This window comes from Penicillium lagena, assembly GCF_028827675.1.
Source record: "Penicillium lagena strain IBT 129212 chromosome Unknown utg000001l_segment0_segment0, whole genome shotgun sequence".
NCBI classification, from domain to species: Eukaryota; Fungi; Ascomycota; class Eurotiomycetes; order Eurotiales; family Aspergillaceae; genus Penicillium; species Penicillium lagena.
In genome coordinates, this window is record NW_026623222.1 from 2245176 (window position 1) to 2262897 (window position 17722).

The window sequence follows — 17722 nt, forward strand, 5'->3', positions numbered from 1 at the left end:
TCGCTCGCGATGTCATGCCCTTCTGGACTTGATTTTGTCTGCTTGTCAACTTCTCTCCCACCCCCTTGCTCTTCTCTTCTCTACCGCCTTGGTCCTCAGGGTGTCTTTTTCCCTTCGTTCTTTCCCTCCATCTCCCTTCTCTCCTTCTCTACCCACCCGTTCTGATCTATCATCGGTGCCCCGAGTCCTTGCTGGTTCGCCGCTGGCCGTTCCCTGCCCGAGCCACGCTTCCCGATCGACTGGCTTCCTCTGCCAAAGTCAACCCAGGGCCAGTGATCCTCTTCGACTGTCTGAGTTGCCCCCCTTGTCTCCGATATTCATGGCTCCCGCTCGCCGCCACATCGGGGCCAGTCGCCGCAAGAGAAGGGACGATGATGGCGAAGATGAGGGCTCGCTGGCTGGGGACTTGGACGATGACTCCTTAAGTGAAGGCTCGGTGGGCAGCCGCCCTGGTGATGAGGACGCCGACGGCGAGGGCAGCGAGGCAAGCGAAGATGATGGGCCTGCCTCGGACAAGCTCAACGGTAGTCGGGTAAATGGCCGAGGGTTGAACCAACCGGCTCGATCCATCCCCACGTCGACGGGCAAGCCAGAGCTCAAGGCAACGGTTTCAGATACGGAGGCAATGTTGAATGGGCTTAAAGTCTCTGATCAAAGTGGCGAGGTGGCCGAGCTCCAGTTCGACCAGCTGAAGGAAGAACCTCAGACCGGCAGGACACCCTCTGCCCCCCCAACAGAACCACGACGGGAAACATTTGCTGCAAGGAAGCGTCGAGAGCATGACAAGTATGTCAAGGAACGGGACCAGAATCCGGCGTTCGTTCCCACGCGAGGCAGTTTCTTCCTGCATGACAAGCGGACAGCAGATGCTGGTTTCCGATCCATGAACAAACCCAAGTCTCGACCGGTTGGCTTGATTGTGGATGGAAATACTCGCAAGTGCGTATATCCCTTCTGCAAACACGGACCGTTGCTAATATCACTCAGGAATTCGAGGTCCGAAGCTAGTGAAGGGCAGTGGGCTCATGACCTCCACGATACGGTGGCCGGGGTGGACCGCCCTGCACTCAAAATTCCACCAGCATCGTCTGCCGCGGTGAACCCTTCTATGCCTGTTCCTACCGCACCGAATTCAGATCCTCCGAATCGGTCATTTTCCAGCACGACCCTCGTGGGGAATGTTCCTGTCGTCGTCTTCTTACCGGGCATGACCCAGCCCGTCCCATTCCCCGCAGTGCCTAAAAAGCAACACACCCGCCTGCCTCAACATCGACCTCCCTTGCGGCGAGACAAACCGGTGCGGATTTCTCTTCCTGGTCAACCTCCCCGGTACATTTTCCCATCCGTCGAGCGTTCATTCATCTTCATTCCCCGGGCTCTGCGGCCGAATCAGCAGGGCTACCGTGGCCGAGGTCGTGGTGGGTTTTACGGCGGCGGACGGCGCCCCAGCTACTACGCCAACACCGTATACACGCCGAGCGTCCTGAGCCGCCGGTCCTCCCTTGGCATGGCCGCATCGCAGGACGGCTACCCCTCGCCGGCCGGCTCAGCCTACTCCCGACCAGCAATGATTCCTCCCGATGCTGGAAAGCCTGTGGTCCGCCTACCGCCGCCTCCACGGCCACCACTTGGAATGCCGCCTGGTCCGCCTGGTCCGCCGCCGGTGATGCCTCCTATGCAATTCCCGCACCCGGCTTACCGTGAAAGCCGACCTGGCCCAATCCCGATGCATCAACCTCGTCCACAGAAGGCCGTTTCCGTGGCAGATATCGAGACCCCGGCGAGCTTTGGGTTTCACCCACCACATCCTCAGTTGGAGCAGCCATTTCACCATCAAGCTCCTGTTGCAGCACGTGGTCCGGGCCCTGATGTCCCTCGTGGTCCACCGAGTCAGGTTTCCGTGACCCCATTGTCGCAGATTCCCGAACGCGCGATCCATGCTCAACCGTTCCAGCCCTATACTTACCAGCAAGGCTTTTATCCCCCGACCTATGGTCCCGGTGCGGCCTTCTACCCGCCTTCGGGATCTGAATATAATCCGGCATATAATGGCCCTGTTGGCCCTGGAGCCTCAGTGCCATCCTTCCCTCCTGGCCAGCCTCCGATGCCCTATGCGGTTCCCCCCTCCACTGGCGAGCAGCCATCGCAGCCGGGAACCGTCGCTCATGAATCTGGCGGCACCGTCTACTTTTACGACGCCAACCAGATGTACTCGAGCCCGCAGTATGGGGCACCGAGCTCCGGGCCTGGTGGTGTGGTGGGAATGGGCGGCATGATGACACCACCTGGTACGACGTACTACTATCCTCAACCGCCCGGTGGGGGAGGTGTGTACTATGGTCCCCAATAATGTTTTTTTCTTGGTCTTGTGGTTCCACCCTCCTCGGGCTACGATTCATTCTTCTCCATTCGATCCTTTGTGTTTAATCTTTTGGTTTTCCCATTCTGCACTCCTTGGCCCCCGGTTAGAACTGGATTCCGATGCATTTGAGCGTTCTTTCCCCCTCATCATATCCCCGCACCTCCCCACATCATCACTTGGCCTGTGTCGGGTCGAGGCCTTTGGGTCTGCCTCTCTCCGACACCATATTCTTCGTGGTTTTTTTTTTCTTTCTTTTTTGACGGTGCATGATCTCCCATTTCTTTTTTCTTTCTTTTCTGACTGTCTTTGGATTGATGATTCCGCGACTGAGCTTAGCCCTGCTGCATGCTACCCAGCGTGATGCTACGAAATACAAAAGTAATCCTCCGTACAACCTTCCATAGATCGTCCGTGCCCTTGACGCCATAATTAAACCATTACCTAATCACCTATCTCTCACCGCCTTCCCATCAGCTGACCATCTCCTGCGCTCTCCGCTTTTTGGTCTGCCTACCTGCCTGCACCCCATCCTGTTTCTCTCTCTTCTTTCTGCGTCCGCTCATGGTCTTGGTCATCTCTCTCTCGATCTGATCGAGTTCATCAAACCCCTTTGTGTTCTCCCTTCTTCCATATCACTCTTCCCTATCCCCCTTCTCTAGTATCACGGCGGCTGCCTTAGCTTGTACTTAGTGTACTTCCGTCATCCACTCCTCTTACGTCTCTCACCCTCCTCCTCCCCACCCACACCTCTTCATCACCACCATGGCCTCTCCCCTGACCCCATCCCAGCCCTTATCCCCAGACCACCTGGTGACAGTCAAGGTGCTCTACAATGAGAATAATCGGCGCTTCAAGCTGCCCCTCAAGGACTTGAAGCCGCAGGTCTTCCCCCAGAAGGTAATAACGTTCTCCACCCGAGCTCCCCGACCGGACCTCAACTCCGGCCCCATCTCTTATCATCACGATAACCAACTTGGCTCCTCGTGACAGGACCCCTCACCACCCCTGTCCTTTTCCTACTTGTCCATTGAATTACATTTGACTTGTGTTGGATTTTATCGCTTGATAGCTAACGGATGATTCTGGATAGCTCCGCACGTTGCTTGGCGTTCCCGTTGATGTCAACGTCATCTTCGAACGCTATTCCGACAGTGCCGGTTCCTACATTCGCCTGGATTGCGATAACGTGGTCGTCTACAAATCACTCTACCGCGCTGCCAAGGCCAAATCAAAGCTCCGGATCAAGGCTACTACAGTCGACCCCATGTCGTCGGCCTTGCCGGCCTCCGAAGAGGAGACCTCAAAGCCTGCACAGGAGAATCAACCCGTTCCACAGCCTGCCCCGAGGTACAGCTATCTCGACACGGTTTTGAGCTCGCCAATCCCGGCGTCTATTCCGGAAATTCTTCCCTCGATATCTGTTCCACCTTCCACCTGCGTTATTGGGTCGCACCAGCCGAATCAGTCATCTCTTAATCCTCCTTGCTATCGTCGCTTTGAGATGGATGACGGTAATCGTAACTTCCCCGTCATCTCTCACAGCTCCCCTAGCGGCATGTTCTGCATTGATTGCAACAACTGTGGTCGTTCCATTGTCAGCGAACACTACCACTGTAGCATCTGCGAGAATGGGGACTATGATCTGTGCCCGCAGTGTGTTGATGCAGGAGCGTCCTGCCGCGGCGATGGTCACTGGTTGATCAAGAGAGTCGTCAGTGATGGCATTGTGACCAACAGTACGACGGAGAAACTTGCTCCGCGCGAGGCGTCCGTGCAGCAGAGCAAGCCGGAGAAGGTCCTCGTTGAGGCGACTGCTGAGCCGGTCCCTGAAATGGCCGCTACGTCTGCTCCTGAAGTCGAAGAGGAAGACAAGCATATCTGCAATGGATGTTGCCGTGGTGAGTTTCTAGATAGTTGCAAAAATGCCTGGTCAAGGGCTAATATTTGGACAGAGAACGATGGCCGTAGCATGGTTCGATGCGCCCAGTGCGAGGACTATGATCTGTGTCTCCGCTGTCTCCTGCGGAACAAGCACGGTCATCATCCTGCGCACGCTTTCAAGCTTGGGTCGGACCGTGACTTCTGCCTGAAGAATCTCATCACATCCCGTTGCGCTCCTGGTCGGCTGTTCAAGCACGCTGCCGTCTGTGACGGCTGTGAGAAGGTATGTTATATCGAGAGCTAGTTAAGTGTTTTCGAGTTACTGACTTGCATCCCAGCGCATTATCGGCATCCGCCACAAGTGCATGATATGCCCTGATTGGGACTACTGCCAGGACTGCGTCTCGTCCGCTTCTCAGAATCACCCCGACCATCGGTTCGTGCCCATTTATGACGCCCTTGCTGAACCCCCTCGTGTCCACGAGATCCATTACGGCATCTTTTGCGATGGCCCCTTGTGCAAGAACAAGCCAGCCCAGAGCTACATCACGGGTGCGCGCTACAAGTGTGCCGTCTGCGATGACACCGACTTCTGTGCCAACTGTGAAGCTCTTCCAACCCACCAGCACAACCGCACTCACCCCCTCATCAAGTTTAAAACTCCGGTCCGACATGTGACGGTGAACACCATGGGTGATGACGGCTTCAGTCTGGGTGATCAGACCTACCTTCCGGAACGGATTTCGGCGGAGGCCCTTAATGAGAAAACAACAGTCGAGAAGGCACCCGTGGAGGTGGATGCCAGCAAGCCGGCCGAGAAGACCGAGTCCGACAGTGGGTCTGCTGTCTGGACCGATTCTGTGGCAGAATTCCAGGGACAGTTTATTCGGGATACTATCCCCGATGGCACGAAGCTGCCTCCGGACACAACATTCGAACAGACCTGGACTCTGCATAACCCCGGCCCTCGCGCATGGCCCGTTGGGACTGACGTCCGCTTTGTTGGTGGCGACACCATGTTCAACGTTGATGCGACTCATCCGTCTAGTGTTGAGTCTATTCGGTCTGCCATGGAGAGCAACAAGTTGTCCGCTCCCCTGGAGGCCGGCGAGAGTGCCGATTTTACTGTGACACTTCGAACTCCTTCCCGCGAGGGCACTGTCATCTCGTACTGGCGACTGAAGCTCCCCAACGGCATGGCGATTGGTCATCGACTGTGGTGTGATGTCCAGGTGCAGGAGTCTACGGAGATCGAATCGGTGGCGGTTCCAGTCAAGATCGAAACTCCCGCGGAGGCTAGCGATAGCGGTATGATCTTCCCCAAGCTGGACAAGGAGTCCCCGGAGACGAGCACCCACGAAGCTATTACCCCCCACGTTGAGGTGGAGCCTGCCCCCACGGTCTCGAATCCCTCCGAGCCAGATGTGTCCGAGGACATGGAAAGTTTGTCTCTGGACGATGCGGACACGGAGACGGGTTTCTTGACTGACGAAGAGTACGATGTCCTCGATGCCAGCGACCAGGAGTACCTCGAGGCGAAGCAGTCGGTGAACTAAGCTTACGATATGAATTTGGAACATGGGAATTTGCACGGGATTTTCGGACGGTGCTTTGTGGAACCCCTCGAGTAACTTTTCTGCTTTGCAGCTGTACAAGGCGCTACTAACATTTGAAAAACAAAACGAACCTCCAAAAAAACCACTTGCTTCTGTGATTAGGATGATAGTTCACAAACGCAGCTCCTTGCATTTTTACTTCCGTATCATTATTCATCCATTATTCTGTGTAGCCTCGGAGGGTTTCCCGCATCTCCACTTCTCCCCGCCCTCAACCACGGCGATCGTTGCGGTCAAGCCGAAGAAAAGGTAGGTGCCTCTCGTGCCGTCATGGCTTTTTCGCTCTTCTTCCTCCACCTTCTCCGTAAGAGGTGCTTTTGGTCCTGTGCAGCCACCTAACCCGACCCTCAGGATCTCTCCCAAACACCCCGGGATATTGCATCCATCCATTCTTGTATCGGTCCATCCGCCATGGGGATGCTCCGCACGTTTAGCCTGGGACTGTTCGCCGTCCTAGTGGCCGTGTTGTACGGGCCCGTCGCCCATATCATCAGGATTGGAGGCATCTTCCAGAGTCCCCAGCAGACCGTGTTTCCAGAAGGACATGGCCCAATCCACATTGAGGATACCATGCACTGCGAGGATTTACACCACTACCGTCCGGCCAACCTCCTCTTTACTGCGTGCGAGGACTCGAAGACAACGCGGTTTAGCTGGTTCCCGGGGCTGGGCCATCTTTCGAAGCTGCCGACGACACCGGGATCTATTCATGTCATTGATCCGAAGGTAAGGTTTGCCAAGCACCCAGTGTGAAAGCAGATCCTAAAACAATTTACAGACAATGAAGTCGAAGCGTCTGGCCTTTGACAATTTCAAGGGTCCCTTTGTGACGCACGGTATTGATGTGATCGAAGACCCCAAGCAGGCGGATGCAGTGTACATCGTCGCAGTCAACCACCTTCCCAACCCGGAGTATTACGAACAGGAAGCCGAAGCAGCCGAGGCTCAAAATATCCCCAAGGCGCGCTCTCAGATCGAACTCTTCCGCCACGTCCTACAGTCGAACACGGTGCAGCATGTGCGCTCAATCCGACATCCGCTTATCCGCACCCCGAACGATGTCATCGCCGACAGCCCGCACTCGCTCTACGTGACCAATGACCACTTCTACCCCGAGGGAACCATGCGGCTCATTGAGGACCTCTGGCCTTCCGCCAAGTGGACGAATATCATCCACGTCCAAATCGACGATCTCAAGTCCAAAGATGCTACGGCAGGTATCCAGGCCACGGTCGCCCACACGGGTCTGTGGAATAACAACGGGCTCGGGCACGGCCACTCCGAGCAGGAAGTGGTGATTTCGAGTGCCATGGGTGGCGAGCTGTATCTCGCCAATAAATACGACAACAATAATACCTTGTCCATCCACAGTACCATCTCCTTTGACACTGTCACCGACAACCCGAGCTACTACGCGGACCCCTACCGCACGGACTCGGACGATGCGAGCGGATATGTTGTCGCAGGCATTTCACAACATTTCAACCTGCCGAAGACTTCCAAGGATCCCGAGGCGAAGGATCCATGTCAGACCTGGTATGCCCGCCCCGCGGGTGATGGAAAATGGGAGAAGAAGATGCTGTTTGAAGACGATGGCTCGAGACTTCGTACGGCGAGTGCGGCGGTTTTGGTGCCCATTGAGCCAAAGGAGGATGGCAAGAAGAGAGCGTGGTTGTTTGTGACGGGATTTATTTCGGAGAGTATGGTTGCTGTGCAGGTGGAGCTGTAAACTTGAAGATGTTGTAGGACCTATAGATATTTAAATGCCTCAGGTGTCAATCTTATCGCTGTTTCTCTCCATCTCAAACTCCGCAACACCTCTCTCTTTGAACAACAACCAACAACCATGTCCTCCCTCCAGGCCCAGCGTGCCGTATACGCTCGGCTTCGCTATAACAGTCCCCAATTTCAACCCAAGACTCTCCGATTCTCGACCCACGCCCGCCACAACTCCCCGTCATCCTCTCCCCCATCATCACCTCCGACCCCCGTCGCAGTCTCAACCCCGAAGAAACACGAAATCAACCCACCACCCAGCACACGCCCCGCGCCCCTCGTGCTCCCCGAAGCCGTTACAGAGACAGCATCCACCTCCGAAAAATTAACCCGCTACATCGCCATCGGCCGCGCATACCTCACCTTCTACAAAACGGGCCTGAAGAACGTCTACCACAACTACCGCGCCTCGCTGCCCCTCCGAAAGACACTGCGCCTCCCAGCCTACATCCCCATCTCCCCTCCTCGGCTCTCCGGAGACAAAAATGCAGCATCATTGCTCGGCCGCGCACAGTTTCAACTCGTCCGCCGCTCGGCTCGCGATGTCCGCCGCATGATCCCCTTCACTCTGATCCTTATTGTATGCGGCGAGTTCACACCGCTTGTTGTCCCCATATTTGGGAATGCCGTCACCCCGTTTACATGTCGTGTTCCTTCGCAAGTCTCCAAGGAGCGCACGCTTGCGGCAGCGAGGAAGAGAAACGCCTTGGCGGGGCATACCGCTGCCACTGCTGGGTCCCTTTCGCCAATGCCAGTGGGTGGTAAAGAGGAATTGAGCCTGCTTGCTACCCAATTCGCAAATCCCGCTTTTGCGCGAACTGCGGATGCAGAGAGTGTACTGCGCGCATGCGCCGTCTTCGGATTGGTCAAGAGCCATGCTCGCTTTGCTTCGGGTGCTCTGCTGAGATGGGTTTATCGGCCGCGTTTGGAGAGATATCTCTCTTATCTGGCGATTGATGATGCGATGATTCGGGGTGGCGGGGGTGTCAAGGCCCTTGTGGCCGAGGAAGTGCGTGTTGCGGTTGAGGAGCGCGGGGGTGGGGATGTGGCGAGCGGGTATAGAAAAGATGGACAGAGGGAAATGGCTGAAAGAGAGTGGTTACAGCGATGGTTGGCTTTGAGGAATGGGAAGGCATAGACATGGTTGTCTCTGTTCCAACTTGTATATTATATACCAAGCTAGATTAGATGGACGCATGGTTAGAATTGTATATACTATTCATTGTATTATCCACAAACTCGTGTGCCGTGTAGTCGAAGGCCGTAAACCAAGGCCCTTGTAGCCTACCCCTAGTATACAAATTGTTACTAGCGTAAGATATAGTGCAATTCCTCTAAGTACCTCCAGTCGCTCTGTATAGCAGTGATACCAGTCTTACGACTACATCAGAAAGTTATTCCCACTTCTACCCTCATTTTCTCTATCAAACCTACACTTCTGAAGTGCGCTACAAGTTCCATCAACAGAAGAGCCTTCTAGGACAACGTACGTAAGAGTTTTACAGAGGGTTCAGGGGATGGCGGTGCCAAATAATCCCCGGCGAACTTTGTACTAGGTTCACAGGGAAGTTGGGGGGAGAACTTACACATAAATGGACAACCCAATATGATCAGAGGTACATTTGGAAAAGACGCTACATTCTACGCTAGTACTGATTTATATGGGATGGGTGTGCAAGTAAACTAGGCGGGGTGTAGCTAAGGGTAGGGATGTGCAAGTAAAGCCGGCCTATAGACATTTCAATGCAAGAGACCAGGAATGTGCTACAAGATACCGAGATAGAGAACAACAGTAGAATATGCATATTGACCGCCAAAACTAGAACCGACAATAGACAAGAACAAAATTCCGGAAGTAGAAAACAAAGAAAGGACTTTCACTCAACCAACAACGGGTATACCTAAATCCAAACACCCGGTCCTCGCGCAAGACCAAAAGAAACTCATCATGTTAGGCACAACATTCACTTGGCTCCGCCAATACTATCTTCCTTCACTACTACTACCAGCAGCAGCAGCAGGAGCCTGTCCTTGTTGTTGTTGTTGCTGCTGCTGAGTACGGTTCTGCTTCGCCCATCTCAACCCACAACTATTACATAAATCCCGATTCCCACTTGGACCCCTCCGCCACTCTGGCGTATTTTTCGTCCGACAGATCGCGCACGCCTTTTCAACACTGATAGTGGTTTGCTTGCGCTTGCGCTTCTTGCGCCGATTCAGCAGACGTTGCAACTCATCCGCCAGTCCGCGATTCTGCTTCTCCAACTCCCGCAGCTCGATCTGCCAGCTCGATCCGCGCCGCGGGTTGAGCTCGGCAAAGAACCTGGCTGGTTCGTCGGATGGCGAGATGCTGCGGTTACCTGTTGGTAGGCCATTGAGGCCGATCAAGGTCGAAAGATCGGGCATGCGTTGGCCGAGTGCACCGTATTGGCAAGGTGGGTTCGGGTTCTCTGTGATAACAGTTGTGCTTCTGCCTGTGCCGGTAAGGGTGGCTAGGTCTTCGTCATCGGTGGCCGATGGTAGAGAGCGGGCGAATCGGATTTGTGCGACGAGGAACGTAGGTTTCGTGCCTTGTGGAGTGTCGCCTGCGTATAAGGTCGTGTGCGCAGATAGGTTGTGTCCCTTTTTGTGGCGCATTTGGTGGTGGAAGGACGGCGGATGTTCATTATTACCGGAGTCTCGACTGGAACCTTGCCCTCCCGCTGCTGCCTGCAGCGCATTTTTGATCGCGTTAGGCCCATCCTCGGATTCCATGAGCTCTTGCAGTCCCTTCCCGATCAGATCATCCGGCGAGCGGCCAAGCACTGGCTTAACCTTGGATGTGATGAACAAAATGAAGCCGGACACTGAGACCTTGGCCCAGATGTCGTTCTCGGCCAGGGCAGCTGAAGAACCCAGGTGGGCAAGTTGATCAAGCGAGTAGACGGGTCGTGGCCGCCCGGTCATGACTAGGTACTTCCGTCCCTGGTTCGGGTCGATGTGCCACGCCCCGTGGCTCTCGAACCACATGTATCCACGATATTTCTGCCGAACGCGGTACACGACGCTGATAGGCGCGGTCGTTGTGCTGGCACGCATGTCGCGGCTCACAGGTCCAATATCGCTTGGGTGGCAGATAGTCGACAGCGTCTTGCCAATCAGTTCGACAGGGTCATACTCCAGAATCCGCTTGCAGGAGGGTGACAGATATAGGAACTCGCCGTTGAAAGACAATACGTGAATCACGTCGTCCGTGTTCTCGACCAGGATCCAGTCCAGGTACTGCCGGGAGACCTCAGGTCCAGCGACGCCCACAGCGTTGAGGATTGCCGTCACTTCATCGTGACCGAATCTAGCGACGAGTTCTGGCTGAGTCCGGTATACATCCGGCGGGGGAACCACATATTGGGGCAGTTGGTCGCGTTGATAGTTGATGCTATAAGTGCCATCTAATAGAATGTCAGTTGTGAGGAGCTTCACCAGTTTGGCAGGAACATACCAGGATTCCTCCGCGTCACAGCGTCGGGCTTCTCAACCAGATCGACTTGGAACCCAACGTAGAAGCGGTACTCGTCTGAATCCCACTGGATCGGGATCATAGTGATGAGATTCATGAATGGCTGTCCGCCTTTGCGGTAATTGATGATGCTAGCCTGGATCTCGCTGCGTTCATCAATAGTCGACCGCAATCGAAAAACAGTCTGGCCATCGGTAAAAGAGCGTTTCGCACCGGCAGTGACTTTGCCGTCGGGCCCTTGCAAAAAGCGGCAATTCCGGTTCACGATCTCCTCCTTGGTGTAGCCGGTAAGCCGCTCAAATGCTTCAGATACGTACACAATCGGATGGTCCTCGAGCAGAATGTCGCACATCACGAAGGCGCACGAGAGATCGACGGCACCAATGTTGATTCTGGGGTTGGGACGCATAGCCACTCGGCCCAAAGCACCCAGGACATCAAAGCCGCTGCTGGAATAAATGCCGGTGTGCTCTGTCTTTTTGGAAGCAGGCTTTTCCAGGCCCGGCGAGGGGTCCTCAGCTTTACGGTCTTTGTCAGTCATCCCACTGCAAATAGGGGTTGATATACTCCTCACCTTTGATGGCATGTGGCTTCTTGGGCTGGATGGCAACCGGCTGCAATGGGCGATACGGGGCTGATGAGTGTGACTGGAGCGTGCGTTGCTGGCGGCCCTGCTGGGATCGATAGGAAGCGTGCGGCTGGCCCTGGGACCGATCACTGGATCGAGAGAAGTCCGAGTCCTCGAGGTTACTACCGGACGAATTGTTGCCATCATTGTAGGGTTCGTTGCGTCGCTGGGGCGGACCGGCCGCGCCAGGTTGCAACGTATACTGACTGGTCTGCGGTTGGATTCCTTGAGAAAAGGGCGTGAAGGTGGGAAGAAGTTGGGCCTGGTCCAGCTGGGGTGGCATGCCAGCGGTGGTGTTTGGGTAGGAATCGTAGGCGAAGGAGTTGCCAGCATCCATGCTCATGGGCATCGACACGCCAGTGCTGGGCATGGAGTCGTAGGTCAGCATGACATTCGACAAGCGGCCTTCCAAGTCGGCGGGCGGCAGGCCCTGCTCTGGCATGATGCCGCCAAATGCATAGTTGTCGTTGAAGCCCAGGTAAGACTGGTCCTGTGGCGGCAGAGACTCCTCATCGCGGTTGGTATAGTCAAAACTGTTGCCGGAAGCCATGGTGCAAAAGCACGGCCTACGTGGGGTCCAGAATGCAGGAAGCTCAGACAAGTTTCCAGAGTGTCGGGAACCGGGGTGTCTGGTGGAGAAGGTTTCCAGATTTTGTGATCCTCACAAAATGGTGCTTCCTTGCTTCAAGTGCCCCGCCAACCGAGCAAGAGAGTGTCGAAGGAAAAGAGGGAGGGAGGATGGGGAGGTAGAGAAGATCCAACGCCCCATTGATTCGCATTCTCCTCCTTTTCGTCTCTGCCAAAAGTACAACCGCATGTCATTGTGGGCCGCGAGATGATACGGGGGGCCAATGAGAGCGCACTACCCGACTTGACAGGGCGGTTCGTCTCCCCTTGAGCACCGAATTCTTCATGTTTGGTGCTGGTGAACTAGGCACAGCATAATTGACTGGTCCCTGCCGTTCTCCCGCTGGTCCTGAGGGTGCTGTGGTGGGCAAGACGAACAGCGATGCTGGTGAAGAAGTTGATGTATCACAAAGCGCCCGAAGGGGGACGGGGCACAGACAGCAGAAGGTATTTGGATTTAGATCCATAGGGAAAAGAGACACCAGATGTCTACTCAATGGACATGTAGACGGTAAGGGGAAGAGAGGAACAGAAGGAAAAGAAAGGAGAGAGGATGTTCTTATCTACAGACAAAATAAATACATACACACTCGCCCGCACGCTCCATTCCTCTCGACACTCCCTCTTCCTCACTCCCACGGCTGTGCGTGCTGGTGCCACGCATCGTCAGTCAGGCCGCGATGGCAGACAAGATCTCAATCACCATCTGCGGGGATGGCGGATGCGGTACGTCCTCCCACACTGCTTATTTGAATTGCTGGGACGCGGTTCACGCCCTGATTCGGTGCCATTCTCCTGGGCGCTGCGATCGCGATCGAGATCGGGACACTGATCGAGAAACAGGCAAATCTTCCATCACCCTGCGGCTGGTCCGTAGTCAATGGATACACGAGTGCGTTTATCACCACCCTCATCCCTATTTCACAGACTGACTCGCGTGTTACCCCAGGTATGACCCAACCATCGGTACGACTGCCCCTATCTGCTCCCCGATCGCGACCGATCTGGCCTGACACGTATCAACAAACAGAGGACTCATACTCGGTCACCCGCACCGTGGATGGCCTCCCCTATTTCCTGTCCATCACCGACACCGCCGGCCAGGAGGAATATCGCGGGCTGTGGACGGCCGCGACGCTGCAATCCGACGCCTTTCTGCTTGCCTATGATATCACGAATCCCTCGAGCTTGGACTCGCTCGATTATTTCATGGACATGATTAACCTCGAGGCCGAGCGGCGCGCCGAGAAGGCCCAGCGCCTGCGCAAGGATCTCCGGGACCACAATGCAACTGATATCGGTCTGCCGCCGCCCGTCAAGATTGTGGCTGGCAACAAGTGCGACCTGAAGGACGGGCGCGTCATCACCTCTCGCGACGGCCTGGAGTACGCGCGCAAGCACGGTTGTGGGTTTATGGAGACGAGTGCGCGGGAAATGGTCAATATCGAGGAGACGTTTGCTCGTGAGTAAACATGGAGGATACACAGAACGGAGGAACTAATCTGTGTCAGTGTTGGTCCGCCGAGTCGTCGAAGCACGCCGGCTGCATTATCAACAAGCTACCGCTGCACCCACTCGGCCGCCGGCTTCGCGCACTGGGCCATCTGCGCACACCACCGCTCTACCCCCGACCACGGCGGACGCAAGCATACAGGGATCCCACGAGGTACGAACCCGCGGTCGCTTTTGGGGGTTTGGCAAGCGCACGCGAAACTCAATGTTTGTCTTCAATCGCTCGGAACAGGACCTGAAAAAGTCCAAGAGCGATGTTGCGACGGAGGAGAAAGAAGTAGAGGCACGAGGCTCCTTCTCGCACCGGCTCTGCTGCTTTGGTTGAAAAAAGATGAGTAGTTGGCTTTTTCTGTTCAGTTGTATACCACCCCCGTCTTTGTTTCTCTCTTCTTTGGATCTACAGGTGTAAATGGATGCATGTTACATGGAATGGAGCTACATGATTCCCTTGGTACTTAGATCTGGCTGGGCTCGGAATCGGCCTCCGTGATAATAACATGTACTCCCCCACGGCTCACGGGGCAGCAAAGGGCACGGTGTAAACCATGTATGACAGCTCCTTGCAAGCAGCAACAGCTCCATTGTTGTTTACCGACAGGCAATGAGATCATCCAACCATGAATCACCGTCGTCCGGGGGTGTCTTGAGACCGGAGACTATGACGCGATCAAAAAATATGAATGTGAATTCTGGAGTGAGAGCAAGTCGGGAACCACCACGGCAGATCCTTTCAACTTAAACTCTTGTTTGTTTCCCAGTCTAGAATATGTAAAAATAGTGATCACGATGGAGGAGAGATGGTAACGTCATGGACCGCAAGCATCGCTGGTTCGATTACTCAACCACCTCGCCGGGGGCTGGGTGCCCGGCGTCTTCATTGGCTGAGTCCCGGTGTCATGAATCACGAATTTCTGAACCACTCATGACTAATAGTTAGCTAATTCACCAGAATTGTATGTACCTCCCTCCCACCGACTAGGGGTTTCTTGCGGTCAGGTGGGCACGACCGTTGAAGTTTAGACGGAAAAAAGAGCTTTCAGGAGAGAAACACATCCGAATATCCATGCGGTATTCGCATTACCGGCCGGAGGTCTAGTCCTCCATCATAATAATGCTGTCGCTTTCCGTCATTACTGTGCGAGTAGTTCATTCGGCTTGCCCCTGCCGAGTCACGGATGTGGTGCGCTTTTTTTTTATGCACGGCCAAGACTCGGGATAAATTCGCAACCACTGTATGCATGGATGAACTCGTTAATTATTCATTCCTAAGTCATTTACCACCATACAGCAGTACGAGGCAAGCAACTATGATCTGGGAAATACGGAATAATTTCTCGTTCGTGGCTTGTTGGTTGGCCGGAAGTGTGCTCCTAGATAATGGGTTACAGATTACGAATTACGAAAAATTGGCCCATCAGTAATCCTTACAAATAATGCTGGTCAGGACATAACAAGAAACCTCCGAGGTCCGATACAAGCTCCGTTCTTCCGTCAGCAACAAGAAAAGTCTGCGAGAGTGTAAATGCCGAGTTTCCAGATCGAGTAATACAAAAAAAATTAAAAAAACCGGGCCTGTGATCAGCCCAGTGGAGCCACCGGTTTATGATTGATTCGAGAGCATAACTGAGATCTATAACTAGCTCTGTTCGTATAACTAATACTCGAATCCCCCCTCTCTCTCCGTCTCGATATATAATCCCTGGTTACTCTGCAAACGTTCGAGGACCAAACTTAATCCTGACATTACATCGGGCCTGGAGACTCCTCTCCGACATCTTCATTAGATCATCGACCCCGATTGACGTCGCCCACTCCATCCGGAACGGGAAGTCCTACTACTGACGCCCATACTCCAAAACCCGGGCTTCTCGTCCTTTTGGCCTTCCCAGCCCTAATTGCCTACTTCCTTCCGGCTCACCTCTGCCCCTCCCAAACCATACTTGCCCATAATGGCTGCGCGCCAATCGACACCCACGTCCGATCACTCACATTCGGACGGCAATGTTCGTAAGCGGGTGTGCAAGGCCTGCGACCGCTGTCGGCTGAAGAAATCCAAGGTATGTTCTGACGGCCTTCGTGCGGATAGGCCTGCACTAACCACTCCTCAGTGTGATGGAGCAAGCCCGTGCTCGCGCTGTCGAGCAGACAACGCCATCTGCGTCTTCGGGGAACGCAAGAAGGCCCATGATAAAGTGTATCCGAAGGGGTAAGCGTGCGACCTGACTACAGTGTTTCTTGAAATGTAAAACTGACCGTTCTTCCGCCGTAGATATGTTGAGATGCTGGAACAGCAACAAGCCTGGCTGGTCCACGGCCTACAGGAGCTCTACCGACAATCCATCGACGGGGAAGGCTGGACCGGCGACCGACTGAAGCCCGAGCCCAACGGCCACCCGCTCACACACGACCTGCTCACCCGCCTGGGCGCCCTCGATCACAGTAAGGGCGAGCACTTCGAAGAAAACCCCGACACCATGCAGCAGGACTTGTGGCGCTCCAACGCCGGCCATATGCAGCGCCAGGAGTCGTCCGACGGCAGCGCCGATAGCCCGCAGTCCCCCACGTCTCGGTCTCGCTTTTCGTCCGACACCTTCAGTCAGCGCCAGATGCCTCCCACGCCGCCGGCCTATAGCCCGACGGCACGCGCACCCCAAATCAAGGCAGAGCCTCAGATGTCCGGCAGCTATGCGCCGCATCTGCCCATGCACGGCGTGGTCAACCCGCTCGCTCTGCAGGGTGGGCCTCAACAGCAACAGCAGTGGTCCAGTAACCCCAGCTTTAATCCTTTTGATGAGATGGACCTCATGAACTCGGCTGACTATGCCAACTTGTCGTTCGATGACAACCAAATGGCCTCACCCATGTTCAACCGCCACATGCCCATGAACTGCATGTCGTCAGGGTCCTTTGTCGACTCCAAGAACGACTACGAAGACTTCAACCAGTTCCTCAATCCAAATCCGACGGAGATCACCTCCATCTGATTTACTTTTGCCTTTTTTTTTAACGCCGTATGACGTGATGCATGTATACTATACATGTTTCTTATTTGGGTTCTGGTTCTGGGTTCGGCTTCTTTCTTTTCCTGGGGCTATTATCCCCCACTGCCTGGTGCAAATGGGTGTCCTAATATCAATCACTGTACAGAGAAACTACTACTGGGCGGTGCGGTCTTTTTTTGGCTTTGGTTCTGCGGTGCTTGGAGTTTTATTTATGTTTGATTCTTGATTCTTTTCTTTAAATTCTACGCAGAAGATAAGAGAATCTTGAGGCGTTTGGTTGATTTTTGTCATGTCACGGTTACACCATTTCGATGAAATCAATTTCGATCCCAAACGATGATCTCATCATCCTGGTCCAGATCTTGTCTCCGAGTCCGGTTCGAGCAGGGGGGCCAGCCATGACTCGATCAAGCCCGCGTGATCTCCTAGAACCCGTTCTTCAGTTCTGCCACACCTAGATTCCCCCCACTGGCTATTAGTCCGGAGCAGCGTGCCGATGTGATCCCGACTTGCCCGTTCCGACTCCACTCGCGGTCCGTCGAGATGACTAATTGATATAGATTGACCGACCGTGACATATTCGCATTGGCAGATAGAATCTATGATTGATTACAGTCTACATCGTTCTATGCATTCTCAAGAACATTCACCAAGCACATAACGCGTTGGTTGTCCTACTACTAACAGATCACGGTGCTGCGCCAGCTCAGCCCTGCCCAGCCTTCCTGAGTCAGCGGAATGGATCAATCCAACTCCACTTCAGCATCCACCCGCCAGAACGGGCCGTATTGTACGGTTGTAATATTTCCTCCTTTGTCAAAG

The 17722-nt window shown here is 54.4% G+C and overlaps 8 protein-coding genes across 8 annotated transcripts; 7 read left to right on the forward strand and 1 right to left on the reverse strand.

Annotated features, from left to right (window-relative positions):
* Positions 1-319: 319 nt before the first annotated feature.
* On the forward strand, positions 320-2350 carry N7510_000979 (uncharacterized protein; the record flags this gene model as incomplete). The annotated part of the gene is made up of 2 exons (XM_056972906.1): positions 320-939; positions 988-2350. 2 exons carry the CDS (start codon positions 320-322, stop codon positions 2348-2350), a joined length of 1983 nt encoding a protein of 660 aa, XP_056838023.1.
* Positions 2351-3124: 774 nt separating this feature from the next.
* N7510_000980 (ZZ type zinc finger domain protein) lies at positions 3125-5799 on the forward strand (the record flags this gene model as incomplete). Its single annotated transcript, XM_056972907.1, has 4 exons — positions 3125-3259; positions 3453-4260; positions 4315-4526; positions 4582-5799. The coding sequence occupies 4 exons, from the start codon at positions 3125-3127 to the stop codon at positions 5797-5799; spliced, it is 2373 nt and encodes a 790-aa protein (XP_056838024.1).
* Positions 5800-6270: 471 nt separating this feature from the next.
* N7510_000981 (uncharacterized protein) lies at positions 6271-6612 on the forward strand (the record flags this gene model as incomplete). The annotated part of the gene is made up of 1 exon (XM_056972908.1): positions 6271-6612. One exon carries the CDS (start codon positions 6271-6273, stop codon positions 6610-6612), a length of 342 nt encoding a protein of 113 aa, XP_056838025.1.
* A 28-nt stretch (positions 6613-6640) lies between these two features.
* On the forward strand, positions 6641-7588 carry N7510_000982 (serum paraoxonase/arylesterase family protein; the record flags this gene model as incomplete). The annotated part of the gene is made up of 1 exon (XM_056972909.1): positions 6641-7588. The coding sequence occupies one exon, from the start codon at positions 6641-6643 to the stop codon at positions 7586-7588; it is 948 nt and encodes a 315-aa protein (XP_056838026.1).
* Positions 7589-7705: 117 nt separating this feature from the next.
* N7510_000983 (uncharacterized protein) lies at positions 7706-8773 on the forward strand (the record flags this gene model as incomplete). Its single annotated transcript, XM_056972910.1, has 1 exon — positions 7706-8773. One exon carries the CDS (start codon positions 7706-7708, stop codon positions 8771-8773), a length of 1068 nt encoding a protein of 355 aa, XP_056838027.1.
* Positions 8774-9618: 845 nt separating this feature from the next.
* On the reverse strand, positions 9619-12309 carry lreA (uncharacterized protein; the record flags this gene model as incomplete). Its single annotated transcript, XM_056972911.1, has 3 exons — positions 9619-11063; positions 11114-11659; positions 11706-12309. The coding sequence occupies 3 exons, from the start codon at positions 12307-12309 to the stop codon at positions 9619-9621; spliced, it is 2595 nt and encodes an 864-aa protein (XP_056838028.1).
* A 757-nt stretch (positions 12310-13066) lies between these two features.
* On the forward strand, positions 13067-14223 carry N7510_000985 (putative RAS small monomeric GTPase; the record flags this gene model as incomplete). The annotated part of the gene is made up of 5 exons (XM_056972912.1): positions 13067-13112; positions 13230-13278; positions 13336-13352; positions 13417-13848; positions 13898-14223. 5 exons carry the CDS (start codon positions 13067-13069, stop codon positions 14221-14223), a joined length of 870 nt encoding a protein of 289 aa, XP_056838029.1.
* A 1624-nt stretch (positions 14224-15847) lies between these two features.
* Positions 15848-16882, forward strand: N7510_000986 (Zn(II)2Cys6 transcription factor domain-containing protein; the record flags this gene model as incomplete). Its single annotated transcript, XM_056972913.1, has 3 exons — positions 15848-15955; positions 16007-16104; positions 16168-16882. 3 exons carry the CDS (start codon positions 15848-15850, stop codon positions 16880-16882), a joined length of 921 nt encoding a protein of 306 aa, XP_056838030.1.
* Between the last annotated feature and the right edge of the window lie 840 nt (positions 16883-17722).